The 22,170-nt window shown below is 44.3% G+C and overlaps 1 protein-coding gene across 4 annotated transcripts in view; it reads right to left on the reverse strand.

Annotated features, from left to right (window-relative positions):
* LOC107223587 overlaps positions 1-22,170 on the reverse strand; it is a 107,139-nt gene that overhangs the window by 55,630 nt on the left and 29,339 nt on the right. For all 4 annotated transcript variants that reach the window (XM_046746568.1, XM_046746569.1, XM_046746567.1 and 1 more), the window contains exons 2-5: positions 18,140-18,329; positions 17,321-17,505; positions 5,305-5,350; positions 3,899-4,071 (exon numbers count right to left, since the gene is read on the reverse strand). In XM_046746568.1, the coding sequence (XP_046602524.1) occupies positions 3,899-4,071; positions 5,305-5,350; positions 17,321-17,505; positions 18,140-18,329 (594 nt within the window). The remainder of the gene's footprint in view (positions 1-3,898; positions 4,072-5,304; positions 5,351-17,320; positions 17,506-18,139; positions 18,330-22,170) is intronic.

Here is a 22,170-nt window from a genome sequence, read left to right on the forward strand (position 1 = left end):
GGCTACGACACGCAACTTCCATTTAGACTTTCAAATTCATCATATCGGGATCGAGCGTTCGTGTAGAAAATCACATCAAACGTGTTTGATATTAGTTATGAAGACATCAGACTCGTTAATCATTAACGCTTTTTTGCCAACCTCTTGTTATTTTCTAATTTGGTTATGGAATTCTTGTCTCGGTCGTTTATATCTGCCTGAGCGTACACAGATTTTAGGCTTGTAAAGGTATTTTTGTAACTAAGGAACGCGTCCGAAACCAATCATTCGCAAACTGTATTTTAAGATCAAGTCTCGTAGTACTAAGTTCGAGATATCCGTCCGTGTGCAACTTTCTCTGAATAATCATTTTATAAATCGATTAACGATGTATTCTTCATGTTCTCAAGTAGGAACGAAATCACGAATCAGTACGGGAGATTTTATATTTTCACGAAAACTTGCGAGTTACCGATCTATACTTGAGAAACAGTTTGAAAAACTCATTACGAAAGTGGGTAATCACAGAAAAAGAAGAGAAAAACAACGGTAAATTAGTTACTCGTAAAACTTTCATGCGCAACAAACACTTGTTGAGAAACACTATGGTGAATTTGTCGTTTAAGATGAAAGTTTAATGATTTCACAGGCTTAGTTAGGTATGAGTTTCTACAAAACGACGTTTACTCGTAAAGAAAACGATGTAATAAAAGCCACTTACTTCTTTCCAGCGATGCCACTCTCTGGGTAAAAACCGTCGAGACGGCGCATCGCAAATGATTATTTTCAAGAGCGATTCCTTCTCTAAAAATATTTGCGTATCCTTGAGCGACGATATTTGCAGCCAGAAATCGGTTGTCGATCGAAAAAGTGGCGACTATAACAAATATCTCCCCATCAGCAACAACGCTGGGAAGATTGGCCCATGAATAAAGGGATTCTTCCTAATCATTTCTAGTCGAAGTGGTACACTAAAAATTTTTATAGCCAGTCAATTGCCCCTTTGTTATCCGTGCGGCATCAGCGAGATGTAGGCGTCGAAATCGTAAAAGGAAATGCACGTAACAGACACATATCGAGTCCGAGAAGTAGCCGGGGATCTCAATCTGCAGTTACGAACGTTTATTCGCCCCGTTTCTTGCCTGCAGCGGCATGGCATTACATTATAACAGCAGAGCTAAGAAGTGATCGTGCCTAGGGATTATCAAGAAATCAATCTATCGATCGACCGATCAATCAATCAATCCATTAACCGAACGTCGATAATATCGAAGACAAATAAATCCCGAGTGTGTTTACTCGGGTCCAATGTTATACTCGGAAAAATATTTACCTATGGATAATTTGTGTCAGGGATTCTCAGCGATGGACACGAAAGAATCTCGGCTGAACAAATAAACGAGACCGTAGATTTTTGCTTGAGTGGGTGTAACTAAGTGTTTTTTTCGCGCTTCGCAGCGTTGCGCGTTGCGGCAAGCGTATACCGGAAGTATTACCTACGCAACGACACCTCTGTTGTGGCATTGCAACTCTCGAGGATGATTGCGGGTAGTTGTTCAAACATAGGTATAACGAATGCAAATGCGAAAGGAATGCGTAAAGCTTCTTGCATATACGAGGATCGTTAACAACCTTTGGCTGCTCGCACTTAATTCAGAGGTTGCGCTCCGTCTCACGTGACTAAATATTATGACCGCAATATAAATCAACGCTGCAGCGATCCCCACGCGCGTAACTCGGGGCCCGAGGGCTTCCGTTTCAGTAAAATACCCGTCCGCAAGAGAGGCAGCGGGCTCGAAAAATAACTGTTCATTAAAAATCAAATTTTTCTTTATACCGATTCAATTTAACGATGGGAATAAATTCAGCGATACTACAGAATTTAACATAGACTTTCACAAATAAAGGACACAAAGCCCAGTCGCCTCCTTCGGTTTAACGACAAACAAATATTACCGACTAAGTTAGAACCTCTTAATTGGATCCAGAATCCCGCGGTAAGATAAGCCTGACCCAATGAATTTTCAACGCGTGGCGAATTATTGAGATATCTCCTAGGTAATTCCAAGATGCCGAGCTTTCCTGGATATGAAATATTTCGACATAAAAACGCGGTTATAATTTAATAAGTTAAATACTGCTCATCGTCAGTGTGTTTGCTGGAACGGTATAACTGAGTTGTCCCGGAGTACGTATTTCCGTCGTCGTCTCAATCCCGCCTCGATCCTTCACACTGTGATCAGATACGAGATATATAGGATGCTTACGCACGGTCACTATAATACACTTCACATTCTCTGGTCCGAAGGATTTCGATATCTTCATAGTTTCGGGCAAACAACGATCACGCGCGTGTGTGAGTGAATGCGTATATATATATATATATATGTGTGTGTGTGTGCGTCTGCCTTTCTGCCTCCTGAATTCCGTCGTATGTCGTAAAGAAAGAGCCGTATAGAGTCGGAGGATTTTGGAAGGTGTAGCTACGTGCATCTAGCTTCACACTGTATGCGCCTGGACAAGTGCAGGCATTTCAAGTGCCCACATACGAAACTTAAATATTGACGAGCCCGGGCCCGCTGATAAAGGCAAGGCCCTTGGCTCGTTTAATGGGTTTCAAAAGCGCCTCAAACCGACGGACAGTAAAGATTACCAAGTCTATGGAAACGCGTTTAGCGCACCACCGTCTACACCGACCTAGAACGACTCATTGTCTGCAGCTGCGTGTTTAGTTTTTGGGCTCCGTGAGAGGCTGAACAAGACGTGCAGTCAGGAAAGTTGGAGTTTCCAGTATCGAGGTTCTCAGAAATCAACTGCAATGACAGTCGGAAGTCGACAAACAATTTTATTCTACCGTCTTCTCACGTTAATACGCAGAAATTTTCTATCTCCTTGTACCATACGTAAGCACGCAACAATCATGTGTCAAGTACGAAATGCCAATATTATTCGCGAAAGTGTCGAATGGCGTACTCGACATTTACTTTCATTTCTGACATGGTTGGTACAGAGTGATTCCCGGCAACGCGCTTATTTAAAGCCTGCACCAAACAATAGTGTGAATAATTATACGTGATAACAGTTCCTGAATCCACTGGCAATGGGCACTAAACATTTTTCGAATGGTTCTATTGTTATCCCGAAAGTCACTTCAACGATTTCCAAGATCTCCAGAAGCCATAACGGATCGGAACGTACATACGTCAATAATTATAATAACTGGTTGATTTCGTTTAGAAATTGTGCCACAAGCGGTCTATATAAACTTGATACTGATCGTCCACAAAAGTAGAATGGAACGAACAAGGTCCCATGGAAAAAGATATTCCAATAAGGTTATGTCTCAGAATACGTAGAACTTTACGGTTAACGCAAGTGAGCAGATCAGAACCAGATGTTAATGTACAGTTTCCAGAACATGGGATTTCGGAAACGCACACGGTTCTTGCCAGGAAATAATCAAACGAACAGACCAAATACTGTTCCGTTCATTTGCTCTTGACGAATGAAAAGTGCAGCGGTTACGTTACACGCTGCCATAACTGCATAATGTACGGGGTGATTGGCGTTTGGTATGAACTAACCATGCGAAAAGAATAACGGCAGCATAAACGTTCGAGTATTCTGTTCCAGAACAAAAAGACGCCCATAAGTCCATTGTAAGTAATTTGCATACGACGCGGTTGAACATGCATACCGAATCTGGAAGACTTATAGCTACGGAGATTCGTCCGAAAGAAGTGCGTCCGTGTAGTGGCGATTTGTAAGTAGAGATATCTCGAAAAAACGGACACGATGAAACTGAATACGTGAATAAATAAAAACTAGCCATGAAGAAGAATCCAACGTCCACGGTGATCCTCGTCAAATAAGCGAGGTGGACCCTCGCCTAGTAGACATATAAAAAATGATAACTCACCGGTAGCAGCAACAGGGACGAAGGTGAGTGCCTCGCCGCCGCTTGTCTCAGCCTGAAGAAGTGCAACAGGGGGTCTTCCGCGGCTTGGAGTTGGTCCAGCGTTCGGCGAGCCGTTCCATACCGTTCCAGGTACTCCCAGTACGCCTCCCAGAACGAGGGTGGAAAGAGATCACCTGCCAGGCGAATCACGGGGATCAAGATTGCATCGGGAACAAGTTCTCGCGGGACGTTGTCGTTGATTCGAGAAAACATTTAGAGGTCATATATGGATACCAGTGGCTTAGCGGAACACCCTCGCAACCAACCTCGCAACCAACCGTCCGATGGTTGTTACTTTCAAGTGTGTTATAATATGTACGAGTGGAACGTTCGATTGTTTTCTTACAGGTTTATTGTGTTACGTGAATGGCGGAAGAACTTCGACCCTGAACTTGCCTATCCATCCAACGCATTTGCCGGACGGTGTGTACGTTTTTTCTATGTTACGTAGCTGCGTGTACACTGGTACGCGACTAGCAACTTGTCATTTTCCTTTTTTCCTTACCTCAAAGTAGTTAACATTCTATAGTTTTTTCAAAACTCCGCATCAAGAACGAACATCTGGATTTTAATTGTGGCATGCTGAGCACGCGGACTTGTAGTTGCTAGCTCGTTCGCTATACGTTGTTACTCGTTGGAACCCGGACTTGTGAAACAACCCGGTGAAGAACGTACGACTGACTTGTCTCGATCATCACAAGAACCGAGATACTGTATACCGGGCAAGAGTATCAGCGTGCGGTTTCAAATTCCAACAGTTGCGGTTTCCAAATTCTGCGAAAAATATCGCGCTCGCTAAAATCAGAGACCACACTGGACGCGATCGTTATCCAATTCTCGAAGGGTAACTCCGGCTTGAAATCGATCTATTATGATCAGTTCTCACATTACCCACCAAAATTTCACTTAAATCTTTCGCGGATTAACGAGTAAAGACAGCAAAATATCGGACGGAATCCAAAACCCGTGTCAAGTGAAACGCGACTTAAGATATCGAGGTGCCGCGGGTAAAACCGAGACAGCAACAGCAGCCCCCGGGACCCGAAGATAACTTAAACACAGTCGGTCTCTCTCAATCTCTTCAAGTCAGCCTCGATATACATATAAATCCGTCGACGTCGTAGCAGCTTGGCCCCGCGTGACCTCACCACTCCTCGTAGGGGGAGAATTGGGCGCGGTCGTACACATTCGGTGTAAATTTTAATAAACGTAACGAGTATCCTGTCCCGGTACAAATCCGTTCGAGATAAGGACCCTGGGATAAGAGCCTCGAAGCTAGTTATAATTTAAAGCAACGACAAGACGCGGAGAGAGGGAGAAGGACCAAACGACGGAGCACAACAGACCCCGTCTCCTTTCATACTCACCAGGCTTGAAGTTTTCGGCGTCCCAGCTTTCGAGGGTCCCCTGGAGCTGGAAGGAAATAAAAAAAACGACGCCTATTAAAACGATTTAAAATACAATGACCAAGATATAAAGAAGGGATACATGTATAATACATGAAGTACAGCGCGGATAGCAAGACGAGTGCTTCCACTTATATTCTCATATTGCTTGTGGATAAGTGTGCGCTTATGAGAGGAGTTATACGTATACACTGGCGATCATCGAGGAGAGTTCGTTACGAGTTCCCTGCGGTCCGAGATGCTGGATGCGTAACGTGCGGCACAGAGCCGAAAGAATAAGCGTTACCGGTAGTGCTTCGGTAGCTCAAAGTTCTTGACCTAAGCTCGCTGGAATCCTTTTGTCTGTTACCATCTTGAGCTGGCTTCTCGGAACAGCCAATACCCGGGCCCGTTACCTCGGTCCCCGAAGACCTCGTCTCGCCCCGGCTCTGGCCCATAGTTCGTCCTTGGGGTCCAGTCCGAAGGCAGACGCGGCGTTTCGGCCATCGAGCGATTGCGTCGTCATTCCGACCGTTCGCTCCAAACCACAGGACTAAGTGCCCGAGCACATTCGGCTATTAACGAGCTGGAGATAGGTAACGCGGACTCCGTGGTAGCGGTGAGTAAGTAATGAGCTCAATAAACGGAGCGAGCGCGTTCCAATATCAACCCTTGATTCCCTGTTGTGCGGACAATAGGAACGCGTTAATCAAAACGCTGAGACTGATTATCCAAAGTTACTATCGCTCGATTCATCTTCTTTAAGCTTGACGTATTCCCGAATCTTACGCTCCGCTGTTACTTTCGTTTTTCCTCTTACTTACGTTCTCCTTTTCAAATTGGAGGAATGGTAACTAATCTAAGATTCTTGTTATAGCTTTTCAAAACTAATCATGAATTCGCGCATCTTTTCATTGGTACCGGATTAGGAAATGGCGGAGTTCATTCTTGCGAACTGAAACATCTGCAACCCCTAGATAAAACATTACAGGCAATGCAAACAAAGTCGACTAGTCGTTCACAGTGTTGATATCACAATCCGAGCGTGCCATTGTATCACCGTAGTTTTGTTTCTCTATCATTAGGCTCGCGGTATGTGATGTGGCAATAAAGATAATTCTCATTACTAATGTTATTATCAAACAGCGAAGATCGGCGTGCTCGGAGACGCAGACGTGTGTACACGCTTAAGCCGTTAATCGTAGATCAGCTATGAACACAGACGTATCTAGCATTATACGGAGGGGTTATATTCTTAGATCGAAAGTTAATTTGTTCCGATACCGTTCGCGTTTAATGGGCGCCACACCTACGCGCACGGTGCGCCATGCGCCACCCGTATAACTCTAGAAATCTCATCGGCGTGTTCCAGTTTAAACTGCCTAACCTTACGGTCACTAACCTCGTACATGTATAATACAAAAACTGTTCCGCTACAACGTTAATCATAAATTTTCTTTCATAAGTCAAGACCACCGTACTCTGAGTCACGTTTCATTCCTTGCCAATACGCATACTTCGGAAGTGATATAATTCTCGGGTCAAGTCGGTCCTTCTACTATCGCCAACTGTTACAGCCGCGTATGATTTACGATACGAGCGATCGGGTCAAGGGTCAGCTGCGATGATTAACTCTGTAATCAACACTATCGCGGATATCCAAACAAAAACGATGGGAAGATGAATTCTTGTCTGGATTCTAACCGACCATTCATGCTGCATCGAATTCTCGTTCATCCTCTACTTCACTGCCGAGTGAAAACCCGAAGTTCAGTGATCCACGGTGCACGAATTAACGCGTTAAACAGGCATCGCTGTTCGTCACGACGCAGAGACGTGGAACCTCGTCGCGTAATTCAAGCCGTCAAGCAATTACCAAAAAATAACACTTCGCCGTACAGTCACGAGGAGATGGTAATGCAGTTGCGGAGTTGTGTCGAGAGTGTGTATAATCCAGGTACCTTGGCGGCGTGGACTCGAGTGGCTCGATGCAACGCGTAGAAGGAATCCGAGGCTGTAAGTGCGGCTACTACGGTGACTCGAGATTCACCTGGGCGCGTTCTATTGTCACTGTTCCCACCTCGCGTCGGTACTTCGTGGCTTATTGTTACACGGGTGTATCTATGTAAATACGCACCGCGCGTGTCCCTGCCATGCATTTATGCATTGTATTATGCCCCTGCAGCGTGGCGTTCCTCTCCGTGCGGGAGACAAGCGGGGCAGGTACGAATTACGTTACGTAAATCCGTCCGCGTACGCAGTTATTATGGTACATGTACGACGGCCGTGTGCCATGATTTATACACACGTACTCCCATGTTCCACATATCGCGTGTTGACAGGACGCGTGCGCGCGGCGCTGCAGCGATTGAAGGGACTCAACTGCAGCACCGGAATTACACGTCGATTCCGCCCGGTTCCCGCAACGCGTGATAAGTGGATTTTCTTTCAGATTTCTATCTCACCAAGTAGCGGGGATACGGTGGATATAAGCCTCGTTTCAATTCTGTTGAACGAACGTTTTCTACGGATTATACCAACGCAACGGCCCGGCTGGCACGCAACTCGACGGTGATTTTCGAGCCGCGGTTACATTATACTTATACGTAGACGCGTGAGTGAGGAGGCTGCATAAAGCCCCGCGCGGTGAAACCGTATAAACCAAAAATTATTGAATTATCATAATACCTGTGACCGATGTTACGAAAGTACCTTGTTGCATGCCTCCAAATCCTCGGATATATAACAAATAAATAAAGTAGCGACGCAGCCGGTTTAATAACCACACCGATACGCCATCAGACACCGAACTAACCGCCTCGCTTATAACCAGTCTTATTGTCTGTCACTAAGCTCGCGTCCAGGCACCTTGGTACATCCAATAAACGCACGTGTGCCCAATCCTCCTTACTTTACTACCGACTCGGTCTCACCGTGCGAGTTAACCATCCATCGGACCGGTCGAAGGCGTATCTTTCAGTCCCTTCTTGCCCTCGAAGATCCCCGAAATGCGGAGAAGCAATAAAACCACCAATACCTGCCGGGTTCCAGGTGTTCGACATTATTCGAGACCGGCGTTATGGCCGCTCGTCTTTTCGTCTTCGGTGTCACCCTGCCACCCGGTCGTCTCTTCTACCCTTCCCCGTATTTTTATTTTCTTTATTGCATACCCGCACCGCATATCTATCGTGTGGATAGTCATTCGTGCGCTGCACCAAGGTACGCTTACGTGTACGTATAAAGAGCGCATCGTTACCCCCGAGGAAACAACGATATTAAAATAGAAGGCGGATCCCACGCATCACGGTCGTATACCTCGGGTCCATTTGTCATTGGGATAACGCGACTGACACGATGAGCCTTCGATCGAATAGTCCTTTGAGATTCAGGACGTCGCCCATTCCTGCGGGGCGCTCGTGTCGAGCCCGGAATGATCCTCGTGTAGAGGCGTTGCCGGTAAGAGAATTTTCTGGCATCGGAGGACGGGGGTGAAAAGGTTGTTTGCATTGCCTTTACAGCTCCGTACCTCATCGATTTGTCCCGGGTCGATGACTCTCCTAATCTCCCTGGTATTCGTGTTACATACCCAGCATCGATAAGGCGATATAGATATGATAAATGTGTTTTTTATTTGAATTACGATTAAGCGTAGTTCGATACTGGGAGTTGGACATTCGGGGAGAAAGTCGTCTAATAAAAAGCGTAATATTAAGGTCTTCGAATTCGGGACTTACGATATCCTAAAACGCCGATCGACGTATATTTCCCCGGTATTTCGTTTTGCTCACGATGGAAAAGAATGTTTTCATCCCACTGCGAGTCGGGTCGGTTTGGATGACAACCGATGTGGTATCGTGGGCTCTTTACGGAAACGATCGTTAGGCAATGATTCAAAGTGCAGGAGGATCGTAACATCGATCGGTCAGATTACGGCGATGCGAGTTTTCAGTTTATGGTTTAAACCGACGTTAATTGAACTGACGTCAACATCGAACAGTTATGTGTCAAACACCTCTGATCCGAGAGTCAGAGGCGGTCACCGGTTTCCAATCGCAGGCCTAAAACTGAAAAAAGGATCGCGGGGAAATCGCTGCTTTTATAAATCAAGATCTGAATTCTGCTATCGATCCCGTTATACGCAAAACCATCTGCAAATAGCAAAGAAAAGAGAAAGAAAACGGAAAAAGAAAAACAGTAGCGCTCGTGTCTCACACGCGAACCGAGTTTTTTCATTCTATTCTCCGCCAGTTCCGCGATCGGTGATTTAATCGGATTTGAATCGGTCCCCGGCAATTACGCGGCCTATTAACGCACCGATGCGATTCACGAGAATCGTGAGATTATTTCACGTTTTTATTCCCCACTCGCTATAAACATTTATCAATTTCTTTCCACCTTTCGGCAAGATTTCGGAGCGGTTAAAACTGACCGCGCTGCTGAACCGGAGAAAGTAGAATAATTCTGCAGTAATCGCAAAAAGCTCGTTGACTGCAGGTGTTCAAGTACCGCTGCTCGGGTTGCCACATAAGCATAAACCCGTGTCTTCTCCTGCAAGCAACTCGGCGTTCCTGCCATGCATCCGTTGTCTATTAAGTTTTCCCCGAGTCTTATTGCGCTCTCCGTTCAGCGCATCGCTAGCTGGGTATGCACCTACCTGCTCAACGCTCTTCCTTGACTGCACGCGCATACAACATGGACCAGCTAACGGCGCTCTATGCGACTCGAGAACAAATAGCTACCGGAGAGAAGTGAAAACTTGACCGTAAGCAGAATGCCCGGATGACTGGAACCGCGATGAGCACGTTAGAGCTGTACGATAATGGGTTACATTTGTCCCGATAAAGATCATTCATATAACTATTGCCCAACGCTCGTACGTAAATTATCGCTCAAGGATTTGACGCTGCTTTTCAACTTCCTGAATAGGCGTAGCAAATAGCTAACAACGGTGCGCTGTTCGGAGTTTGAGAAAATATTGGGTCAAATGACATTTAACGACAAGGCTAAAATCACGAAACTTTCCAATTCTATCTTCGAGAGATTGTAATAATATCACAGCGTAAAAAATAAGCCCCGCGGCGGCGTTTCCACCGTGTTAAAAGTGAGCAAATTGCGTCGAACGTTACACGACGGTCATTTGCGGGAGTCTCACTTTCTCCACGGGAGGATACAGAGAGACGAGCGGTAGTTTGCGAGGAACTTCTTTGTCGGGATCCCTATACGATATGAGTTAACCGGAATTAATTCGGGCCGATCAAAGAGGGAAGGGACGGTGCATCAGACAAAGGTTAGCCGCGGGCGTTAATAGCCGCGCGTACTTTTTACAAACTTTCTCACCGCTGTGCAGCGAGAGGTCGGTGAATCCCGCAGAGTATTATAAAATTATGCAGCGGATATAGCGCACGTACGCATCCACAAGGCGTCATCGTTCGTCCCGTTCTCGTGTCAATTAGAAAACTACGGACACTTGTAATAAGCGCGATTACGGTCAACTTTTCAGAGGCCCTGCATGACCGCTGTGTTTTTGAATTATCTATCCTATTCGAAGATTTAGTAGTTTTAGTGAAAGAGCCATTAAGCCAGCTCGCCCGGACCTTGGGAGGGACCCACAATATCCGACTCCATTACCGGACCGATTCCTCCGGTGGTCCAGCGCGTAAAGTCTCGGCTCGAGCTGTAGCGTCAGTAATATTCATCAGCTCGTTGCAGCCCCCGGGGACAACCGAGTGAACCCAACCCAGTTTCGAATAATTAAAATTCACGCGTCTACGGACCAGAAACTGAGGAACGGGTGGGGATGGATTCGAAGGTGAATATGCATATTAGGATGGTGCACCAAAAAAAAATGTTTTTTTTTTCAGTGTTGCTTCCTCCTAAAACTGCTGTTTATGATCCAACACAAATCCCCTGCAAATTTGAGCTCGATCGGATCGGATTTTTACATTGAAATAACACGTAAAAAAATGCTCTAGTTAACTCACCATCAATTTCGCATGAAAATATAGACGCAAATGAAAAACATCAAGCGACCTTTTTTGTAAACAACAATATTTAGTACAAAAAAAATTCTTCAGATATTTTGTTCAATTTTATGTTTTGAGAATTATTGTAACTTGAAACTGAAAAAATAGGAAAACCATAAATAATCGTATTAAATTCAGAGAAAACAAGTGGTTTTTTATTATTTTTCATTCTCGTCTACATTTTCACGCGAAATCGACGGTGAGTTGAGGTGAACATTTTCTTACGTGTTATTTCGATGTAAAAACGAAAACTCGAAAGCGGGACCTCTAAGTCTTATCCGTTCGAGCTCAAATTTGCAGGTGATTTCTTATTCATCATAAACAACAGCTTCATGAGGAAGTAGCACTGAAAAAAAAGATATTTTGTGGGTGAACCACCCTAGGACATACATCTCTGAGTAAAAATGTACATTAGATTAAAATTCAATCGCGTTTAACCGCGCTCGTGGGACATTCTGAATTACTGTAAGACCCCGCGAGGTTCGAATATTTTGTAAGAATGACGTCAGCGGTTCAGGTACCTCGTACCTACTTAAGGCCGCATCCTCGTTCCCACATTCGTATAAGAGGTCTGGGCAATGAATAAAAGTAATCTGAACGTTAACACTTTCGTTGGCGACGATGTTGCCACTCCACTCGGTGTTGGTGTTAGGCTTATAAGGTACAGGCGTGCACACCGGCGCAGGTTATACGGGTATATAATACATTCATGGGTATTAAAATTTTATTCCAAGGAGTGTCGTAGTGTGAGGGATGAGCCGCGCGCGAGGATCGCGTCCTCGGGTTGACAAATTGCTGTATAGAAACGATGCGGCGATCGCGGTGGTGATTCCTGCGTCTAATATTCCTACCAGCTGCTCAGGGTATGAGACACATTACACCGAATCCGTCGTTGGAATTTCTTTGTCGGTTGCGTGAGGTCAGAGAAAGGAAAAAAATAAGGACGTTATTAGATCTCCCGTGGACCTTGACTCGTCTCGGCTACCCAGAAGGGGTTGATGTCGCTATTACACCTATGTAATACTCATCCCTATTATGTGATTATACCGGGGTTTTCTTGGCCGTCAAAAGGAGCCACTTTTCATCCGTGAGGACAGACCGTTCTTGTAGGATCCCGTCGTCCCTTCATTTTTTTTAAACTTTTTTTTTTTAACTTTGTTCTTTTTTCTTCATTCGGTAACGGCTAGGCTGTTTGGAATTATATGGATGTGAGGCTGAACGGTGTTCGAAAAGCCTTACTACATGTTTTCAAACTTTTATGAGCTACCGGTTTTTACATCGTACATGATGCATGACGGGATAAAAAGTTTCATGTGCATAAACGTCAAGATTTAAACGTCGACTTTTCTCGAGTGAAATTCTCAGTACTAATACCAATACCCTGAAAACGTTGAAACCCATTATTCGGAACCAAGGTGTGAAAATTATTCCTTAAATCCCAAATCACCTTCCATGCATCGGATCAGAATTACGAAAAAAGATTTAGAAAAATTTTCGTTCGAACATTATCCAGTATAAAACTCTGTGTAACGACTGTGTAATTAGGAATAAAAAAAAAGTTTCACACCGTGCTATGCGGGGTTAAAAAAAAGAGGTCACAGGTCTCAGAGGTCTACGCAAATGCAGTACCAACCGTTGAACAATCACTGCAGCTAGGGTCAAGAGGATCACTTGGTCAGCACTGAATTGTTCGATTAGTTACGGGTTATTATTCAGACGCGGTTATAAACTAGACAAGAAAAAATCGTCCGCGTCTCGCCTCGTATAATATCTTGCGTGTACAAAGATTTCTCATTGTCGGTCTGTGTTTCTGGTCTCTGCGGACCGACTGTGGAGAAAGATTCAATTTGGTATACCTGTTGGTACCACCGGTAACCGAAAGTCTTTATTTGCATTGTTTTTTGCAAATGTGTACAAAACACGGGAAGTGAGTAAATAAAACAACGAATCGCGATGAAATGTATGAATCTATATATGTATACATATATAAAACATTCGTCTTCAGCCCGATGTAGGGTTTCGTATCCTACTCTCGAATCATCGAGTGTATCTTTTTTCAGAAGAAGTTTGTTTACCGGGAATAAAAATTTGCAAGCCAAGAAGAAATGCCGAGGTGAGATGAATAAATTTCAACCCACATATTCTTCGGCTGATCGCTGAGCGCGGCTAAACGCTTTTGCAGGTCACACGACACGATACTTTCTTCCATAAGTTATAATGGTCGGATGACTTTTCATAAATAATTACCCTGCATCTAAGGCAAATTAAATTACCGAGTAGCTTCCCGCTGTGCGAACGGCGAATAGTTAGACGAACACCGGTACGAGGAAGATGGTACAAGGTGCTAAAGCCAGGGATAATTTACTCCTCCGCACAATCACGGTATCATGTAGATTATTATTTGACTCTGTATCCTTATTCAAGAATTGCAGTTCTCTGGAAGTATTATTAATATACCGGCTGCGTTAGAATTACCAGCCAAGGTATTTCCACGCGGTGAATTCGCGCTGCTTTCACATTCTCCCTGCAGGTAGACCCGCGTTAATGTTATAGGTATCTGACAAGTGGCCCGTTACATAGCCAACCGTTTGGAAAAAATTGAATAATTTACGAGCGAGGCTAATGGAGTGTGCAAAACGCGGAGCAAACGCGAGTGAAGATCACTGGGCGAGGTTGAAGGACAACAGAAAGGTCTTTGGACCTGAAGGGATTATTGCTGTTAGTTCCCGCGATTTAAAGGCGACACGTGTGTGTTCACGCGTGAATACTCGCACGCGTGTTAATGTGTGCGTAGACTATACAATCGGGTTATGGAACGTGAGAGTGAGGGTCAACGGCCTTTTTATCTCAACTGTCTTCGGTTAATATAATTTCTCCGCATCATATAAAGAGAAGGAGAAAAAGAGCGAGCGAGCGAGAGAGAGAGAGATGAATCGCCCGTTGCCGAGGAATCGTAAAAAACGCCTTCTCGCAAATTTAAATCGGTAGGTCCATATACTCATTACCTTTCAGCCGAGTGTCCAGATCGAGCAAATGATCCCGTTCGTGTCCTTATACATGTACAGTTTTACCCGCAGCCTCGCTGCCGCTTTTGAAATTGAAAATTGCTTAATGGATTTTTTCCTAGTACCTCACCGCAGGTGCGACTCCCTATACTATCCTACGTATAATTGAATCCAGGAGTATAATGCGTGTATACGTGTACGCAATTACTCGGATGGATTTTAAGCCGCGTGCTAAGAACGGAAGTCGGCCGGCGTGAGAGCCTTATATACCTACTCAAGTGTCTTACGCGAGTCCGGCCGCTTTGTGAGGATCACGATCTCTCATTAAACGCCAATTTGTCGTACATTTGCGGAGAAAGTGACCGTGCGTATTATACACGTATATTATAGGTACGTACGTCGGTAATGTAGTTTTTGGGAGCGACCGAAATTACAAACCGGGTCAAGCTTCGCCGCCTTTCTTCACTTTTTCCGACCGGAAAGTACGTAAATTATACTCGGCATAAAACGTGGGCGCGGTTGCATATTTTGATGGAAATAAACAAATTCGCAAACCTTGTTTATCTCTTATTGGTTTACATTTTTCTGTGCCCTCCTTCTTCTTTTGGTTTAATTCTTGTTTCTGATCGTCTGCTGAAATCGAGTTCAACCGAGAAACTTGTTTGCGAACGGGTAGGTATATTTACGATAGCGATAACCGATAACGCCGTGGAAACTCGACACGCCGGCTAAACTTCCACACGAGCATACGATCACTGTACACACAATTTTCAAATAAACTCGAGCGCCCAACTACAAAAGTACAATTTTAATCCCGACTACAGTCAAACGAATATACTAGAGCCCATACAACAGATGACACCCCAAATTAATTGACTAGGTTTTCACTTCTGTCCTGCAGTCTGTATTTTGAATTTTACATAAAAAAATGAAACACCGAGATCCTTTCATTCGTGAAAAATTCAGAAAAATAGTGACATTCCGCCTGAGTGTAGGCAACCGATGATACCGAGTGTGACCAAAATTAAATGCCTTGGGACGAGACGATATTGCCTGCACACAGGTGCATCGGTGATCTATTGTCTGCGCCTAATTGTAACAAGCGCATCGATATTTTCACCGTTGTAGCAGAAAAAAACCACAATTTAATTACGGAAATGACGGTAATCAAATATACGTGTTTTTTCATTCTCATTCCCGGGTATTTTCAATCGCGCAATCACGAAAGCTACACCATTCCAGTTGTGGCTCACTCAAACGAGGTCCGAGTAAAAATGATTGAAATTTCTCAATTCATTAGCATTTCGTTAGCGAAAGGTTACCCCAGCTTCGAGATGTCGTAGATAAAAGCGCGACACGTGTAGGTGAGTAATATCTGTCTTGCAACAGAGGGAGAAAGGCGGGCGTATCTTCGTAAGTTATTCAAGTCATTTCATGTATGAATATTAGCGGGAGCGCAACAGGTGCCTCGGGAAGTTCGTGATGTAGTAGCGTCAAGTTAGTGCCGCCATCTATTCACAGCGTGAACAGCGTGACCCACTAATTGTTGGCAAGAAAGAAACCGGCGTTACGTTCAAGTAGCTCGGGTTGCGTGACGTCAGGCGTTTGACGCGTTGCGAAAGGCCGATAGCCTGCTACGAGGCGCGTTTGAAACTCTTCTCTTACAATTAATCGGCGTGAGGATTCGTCTGAAGGGATGCGGGAAGAGTTGACGCAATAACGGGTGAAATCATTCGTCGTTTCCGTTTAAACGACCGGGTGGATTTTTTTTCTAAATAAAATGTCAGACACCTCTTGATAGACCGGCTAAATTACAGCAACGACGTTGCTTTTCTTTTTATCTCCCGTTGTAGTAGATAAAGATAAAGGACAGTGTTTATTTTCTTACTCTATCCCCCCCCCCCCCCCTCTCTCTCGCTCTCTCATGCTCGATCCATCGATTTATCTTGGAAATTCCCTGACAAGCTCTTAAAATTCAACCTCACATTATGATAATTTACAGTATTTACCGCTCGATTGCATAAGCATTTCTCAAGCCAATATATGGCGACGTGAATATTTATTATTACTTCATGGTTGTTGTTTAGATTTTTTTTCATTCTCTTTTCACGACTCTCGTCACGTCAACGTTATTATAATACTATTATAACCGCTACGAATTCCTGTCAAGTTCTTTCTTTCTTTCCATATAAATACAATGTTACTTATAGCGTATAAGTATATTCTTCGCTAAATTAGGTAGCAACGCAGCTGACGGAACGATCACTTATTGATAAAGCGAGCATGAAACTGGATCTGATTATTTTGAATTCTTTTCAAATTGATTTTCGCTGGAAGCCAGAGACTCCAGTCGGTTTATGGTAATCATCGTGCTAGAACGTTGGGGTAATTTTGTTTGAAATCATACACGTATCTCGGCTCCTTGCCGGTGAGTGTGATGCCGCCATGCTTTTGCATAATTATAACATCAATGCACTATTACACTCACATTTTTTTCCAACCTCGTGCAATTGCAGTATTACAAGTATGCACAGCGAGTGAAAAATCGAAACCGCGCCTTCGCCGCGCTCTCAGCTGCCGTAAAAGTTTATCACCGCCATTAACGATACTTTTTACCACCTTGATAATATCGACCTAACGTGAGCTTGTAATTGATTCAAAGTGTGTGTAGGTAAATGTACATCGGATATACGGGAGATGCAACTCGTTGCCGCGATAAAGAAGCGAAACCTAAAAAAAAGAAAGAAAGAATCTCCGCAAAACCAGTTACGTCCCGATTCAGTTCACTTCGATGAAACGATTCGGTAGCTTATACACGGCTGGCGATGAAGGAAAGAGTTTTCAACAGAAAACTCTTGTTTCGCGTATCACGCGTGGTGTACTTTTATCGCCGAAAGTGGTTAGTCAAAGGAATTAAGGAACTGATCGTAAGAGAAATTAGAGCTGATAATGCAAAAAATGTTCACTCACCCTGCGACAGAGCTCGGCACTGACAATAGCGAGATTGGCGAGTGGTTGAAAAAGGACATCGTGAAATTCGGGATGATTGCGAGCCAAGTGTCTAGCGTACAATTCTCGAGCGCTGCAGAGTGCCTCTCGGAATTCATCTTCAGCGTGCAGCAGCTTCTCGGTAGCTCTATACCGCCTGTCGGTGTCTGAAAATCAGGGCAAAAAATATGTCTCGAAAATGGAATCCAACAATGCCGTAATTACTACTGTTACCACGATCGATAATCGCACAATTACGTTTGAGGAAAAGCGACGCGCGACGCGGTCTTCGAGCTGTGCGTTTCGTAAGAAAGTGATCAAGCTTGACTGTATCGGCCCAATGAGATTCCGGAACAATTCGGAAATTGCAGTAAGTTTTTCTCTCGCGGAAGGTTCAACAACCCGCGACACGTCTCTGGTAGCGATAAAAGGGACTCGATATTCCGCATCTTCCGACGAGAAAATTTTCCCGAAACGACGGCGGTTATCAAACTGCACCGCGCGTGCAGCTGTAACCACTTTGCAAATCGTTGATACGGAGAGTATAAGTGCCGAAACATGCACACGGAAGACCAGAGAAAGTATCGCGCATGCTCGAGGCAATGACGTTCGGTGTATCGTGGTGGAAACATTGTACCGGTGCTACTGGTCTAAAACGTGCCGAGAAGAATTACACAGGGAGGAAGGCAGTGAGCCAGGCATGAATAAGAAAATTAATCGGAAAGGGATGTAAAGCGAAAACGTGATCCGCCCTTCTCGGTGTGTTTTTCCCCTCCAATTCACTCGTCTTCAGAAACTCACCTCCGATAGGGTTGAACTGCCGGGCAGAATCCTCGATCAGAAGGACGTCGCCGTGAAGAAGAGCGACGTCTGCGGCCGGATCGACTTCGGCCCGAGATCCGGCGAGCAAAAGCCTCGGTCGACAGACCCTGAATTTGAGGAGAACGGAAGCGACAACCGAGGACACAGGTCCGGGGGAAACGGCAGGCAACTGTAACAGAAAGAGGAACAAAAATGGTGAATTAGTGAGGTCGAACGAGCTGCGTAAAGCCGGCGTTTGACAAAGGCGATTGAAACGGTGCCAAATCCGTTCCTGATTCGTATTCTCGCAAGGTGTTTTCGCGAAAGTTAATTCGCGCAGCAGCGAAGACGATTTTCGAACAACAGTCACGAGTCGAAAGCCTCCTCCGGCTGCAGCTGTGCAACGCACCGTGCAGTTTTGACTTACTTCACGATAGCATTGCCGAGGCGCAAACTTCTGGCATCCGCAAATAGCCTTTATACATCGGCTAGCTTCTCGGCAACAAAGAATTCGACCCATTAGACCTCCTGCTACATCGCAATAACGTCCAGGGCGCAGCGGCTTAGAGTGAACGGTAGGCCGTCCACCTTGGCCACCTTGGCCACGGACCTTGCCAAAGCCACAATTTCTTCACCTATCGCCACCGGTCCAGCATGTAGCGTTTATTCTTAAATCTCTTCTGAATGTTCGATACTACGGTACAGATTTTACTTAATTTATGTACCCCTGCGGCGTGAAGCATGGAGTGAAGCCCTTATTTCCAGTGAATTTTTGGCGAGTTTGAAATATTTTACCTAAGGTTTTTAGTCGGGTAATCCTCAACTTTGATTTCTGCTCATTTTCAATATTATCGACGACCACGCCACCAACTACAGGGTCAAGCACGCAGTTCCTAGGCTTTGAAATCGTTGACGATGAATGCAGAATGCACAGATTTTTACTCCTGAAAACTGGCTGGAGTGAAGGTGTGCTAAAGGTATAGTGATGACCGTTTACCGAACATATATTCGCAACGAAGAGGTTTCAAGCAGCTTTGCAGCTGGGTAATTACATGCAAATGATATTCGCATCTGAGTATCTAATTGTAATATTACTTTCAACTGACCGTAGAAGTTTTTTTTTTCAAAAGTGTAGCTGCAGCAGCAGCAGCGGCAGCAACTCGCAGTCTCTTACGTCGACTGCACATAGATTGTGGATGTAATTCTATCCTCGAGTCGTATCTTAGTGGCTGTTTAACGCGCTGCGTGAGGTTGGGCTATCTATCCTCTATCTTTCTCTTTTTCTCTCTGTCAAAAGGGACACGGTAAGCTGATTTAACCCGCAGTGTTTGTTTTAGATAAACTTTGGCAGCACTTCTCGACGGTGATGTCAGACTGATCTACTCCACTCTCCATTCTCACTTCTCAGAATCTTCCTCTTGGACAAAAATATACGCTGCAAGCTGCTGCAGCCTTTTCGTTGGAATCGAATGCACACCGCAGGTGTTTGTTACGCGATTTGAGGGAGGTAGCGAAAAGGTGGATCGAATCTTACTCGCGAAAATAGTAAAATAGAGAACGAGCTGTTGGATCGAAGAAGAAAAGTTGAAAGGTATCGATTCCCACCGTCGGTTCTCACATTTGACTCGAATCGCACGAAGTGGATCAAGCCTCGATATTCGGACGATTCGTTAAATATATAAATATATATATATATATATACATACATACATATTCCATCAAACAAACGCCCACTGTCGCATTTGATATAGCCAAAACGGCATCGTAAGCCTGAATCTAAATTGCATAATTACACAGCCGGGTTCTCTCGCGCTCTCATGCGCCGTTCCTCTCACTCTCGTAATTTTTTTCTGATTCTTTTTCTCTCGTGCTGCAGGACTTAATCCAGCAGTTTGAAGCTTCAGGGGCCCCACATGCATGCCAGGAGAATAACAAGATAGTAAATTGTTGGGAGTTTGTGAATGCAGTATAATTGTTGGGTTATGTATTGATAAAAATGTTTTCTGTCCTATTTTCACTCACTTTCCACGCCTAATTAAATTTGTCGAAATAGTTTGGATTCTCGACGTTACGGTACGCGGAGTAAAATGCGTGTCTGATTTATTTCAAACTGCAGTGCAATGGTCGATCTTTTCTGTTTGATAGTCGTATTTTTTCTATCCGTGGTTACGAGATTCTGAAATATGTTACTTCTAGATGTAGTAAGGACTTCGCTAATGATTGATGGGGTGCGAATATTCTAATTATCATTGTTTAAAAACGTGTATGAGTAAGAGGGTAAAGAAATAGTTTTGGTTTTCAACTTCTTCTGATTGGTGGGAGTGCTTTCTTCGGACGTGCGTGCCTAACCTTTTTGGGAAGAGATTTGAGAGGTCTCGTGCTGTTGCGAAGGACACATTGGTAGGTTAATAAAGGTTGGCTAGTCTTTGGAATTTTTGGCTCTTATTGTTTTGGAGAACCTAGATCATAAGCTATGTTCTTCGGTCAATTCCAAGTTTCGTTGAGTTTTCCCTAACCGTAAGACGTACAGGTATATTGTTTATTGCACTGTGTATGAGTTGTATCAATCAGAATGGTACGCAAGCCCTGCGCTATATACGTAAATACATATAAATAATCTGCTGCCACAATATAAATAATACTAATTAGTGTGCACGCATAATCAAAAAGATAGGGAACCAGCGGGAGGAAGGTAATAAAAATATCAACGAAGTTAACCGGTCACGCTGTTTAAATGCAAATATAAATTCCGATTCTTTGGTAAATCCGGCTCGCCGCCGCGATTAGGTGGTATGAAAACATCAAACGGCTTTCGCTCGATTAAATTGAGGCTTATAATATTCCCGTCTTTCTACCCGCGAGTCACCCTTTCCCCCTCTCGATGTATCCCCGCTTACGATTAGATAATTGCGGTTATTAGAAACAATGGGAGAGTTCCGACCTCGGTGGAAGTCTTCGCGAACCTGGACACCCGTCATCCATCGTCATCGGTGCTCGGTGCACTCGGAACGGTCCGTTGGCTAGAAGCGCACATCCTGCCTCACCCATCCAACGAGCAACCTATGGTATAGATATATACGCACGAGTATATCGCAACAATGTGCTTTGTCGCAGATCGATTATCAATGGGGTTAAACCACGGTGAGGCAACGACTGTGTTTGCTACACAGAACGAGTCGTTGTCAAGGAACAGACAGCGGTATAAATACCCATTGACACATTGCGGAATGAAAAGAATAGCACCGAGAGATTGCTTTCCAAGGTATCTTCGAACAACGTTTGTGAGTCCGTAACAGCTTACTATTCGATTCATTTCTCTCTCTCTCTCTCTCTCTCTCTTTTTGTATCTGTATTTCTGAAGAGAGGATTGACTTACGGCGTTTCTTCACCCGCGAACAAATTACTCCACGTTTATGAGTCGCACTGTAAGTCGCGTAGTACGCGTGGCCAGTGGCTGCATATTGGTCACGGTCCAAGACTAATTGGCTCGCAACCCAGCCCAACCCAATCGAACCGATCCCTAATCTAGATCATTACAACCGCGGTCGGTATCAAAGGTATTCGAACATGGAGTATATACATGGTGAAGCAATAAAAATTTTCAGATTACTTCTGCCAAGTCCAAAGTGCAGACGCGTATTATATGCTGAAACATTTCGAACCATTGCCAAATATCATTCATATTTTTCAATTGGCTTCGAAGAACCGAGCTTTTCAACTTCCCCGATCCACCACTTTGTTGAATGATCAGAATTGTCACGCTTTACCATATCGGTACTTATTTTAGTACACGGTTCGCCATCAAGGTGAGATGATCGCGTATTCCGAAAGTATATAGGTATATATATTCTCTGTGCCGAAGATTGCAGCGAGAAGATGCATGAGCAAAAGTTGAGCTGACAATGAACCCAGATCGTTGAACGCGTCGATAATACAGCATAAAACGCAATACGCGTGTGTCATGTAAGAAAATCAGACCTTGAAAAAAAAGCAATAATAACAACAATGATAAATTAGGAAAAAAAAGTAAA

This window comes from Neodiprion lecontei, chromosome 1 (genome assembly GCF_021901455.1).
Source record: "Neodiprion lecontei isolate iyNeoLeco1 chromosome 1, iyNeoLeco1.1, whole genome shotgun sequence".
In the NCBI taxonomy this organism is placed as follows: domain Eukaryota; kingdom Metazoa; phylum Arthropoda; class Insecta; order Hymenoptera; family Diprionidae; genus Neodiprion; species Neodiprion lecontei.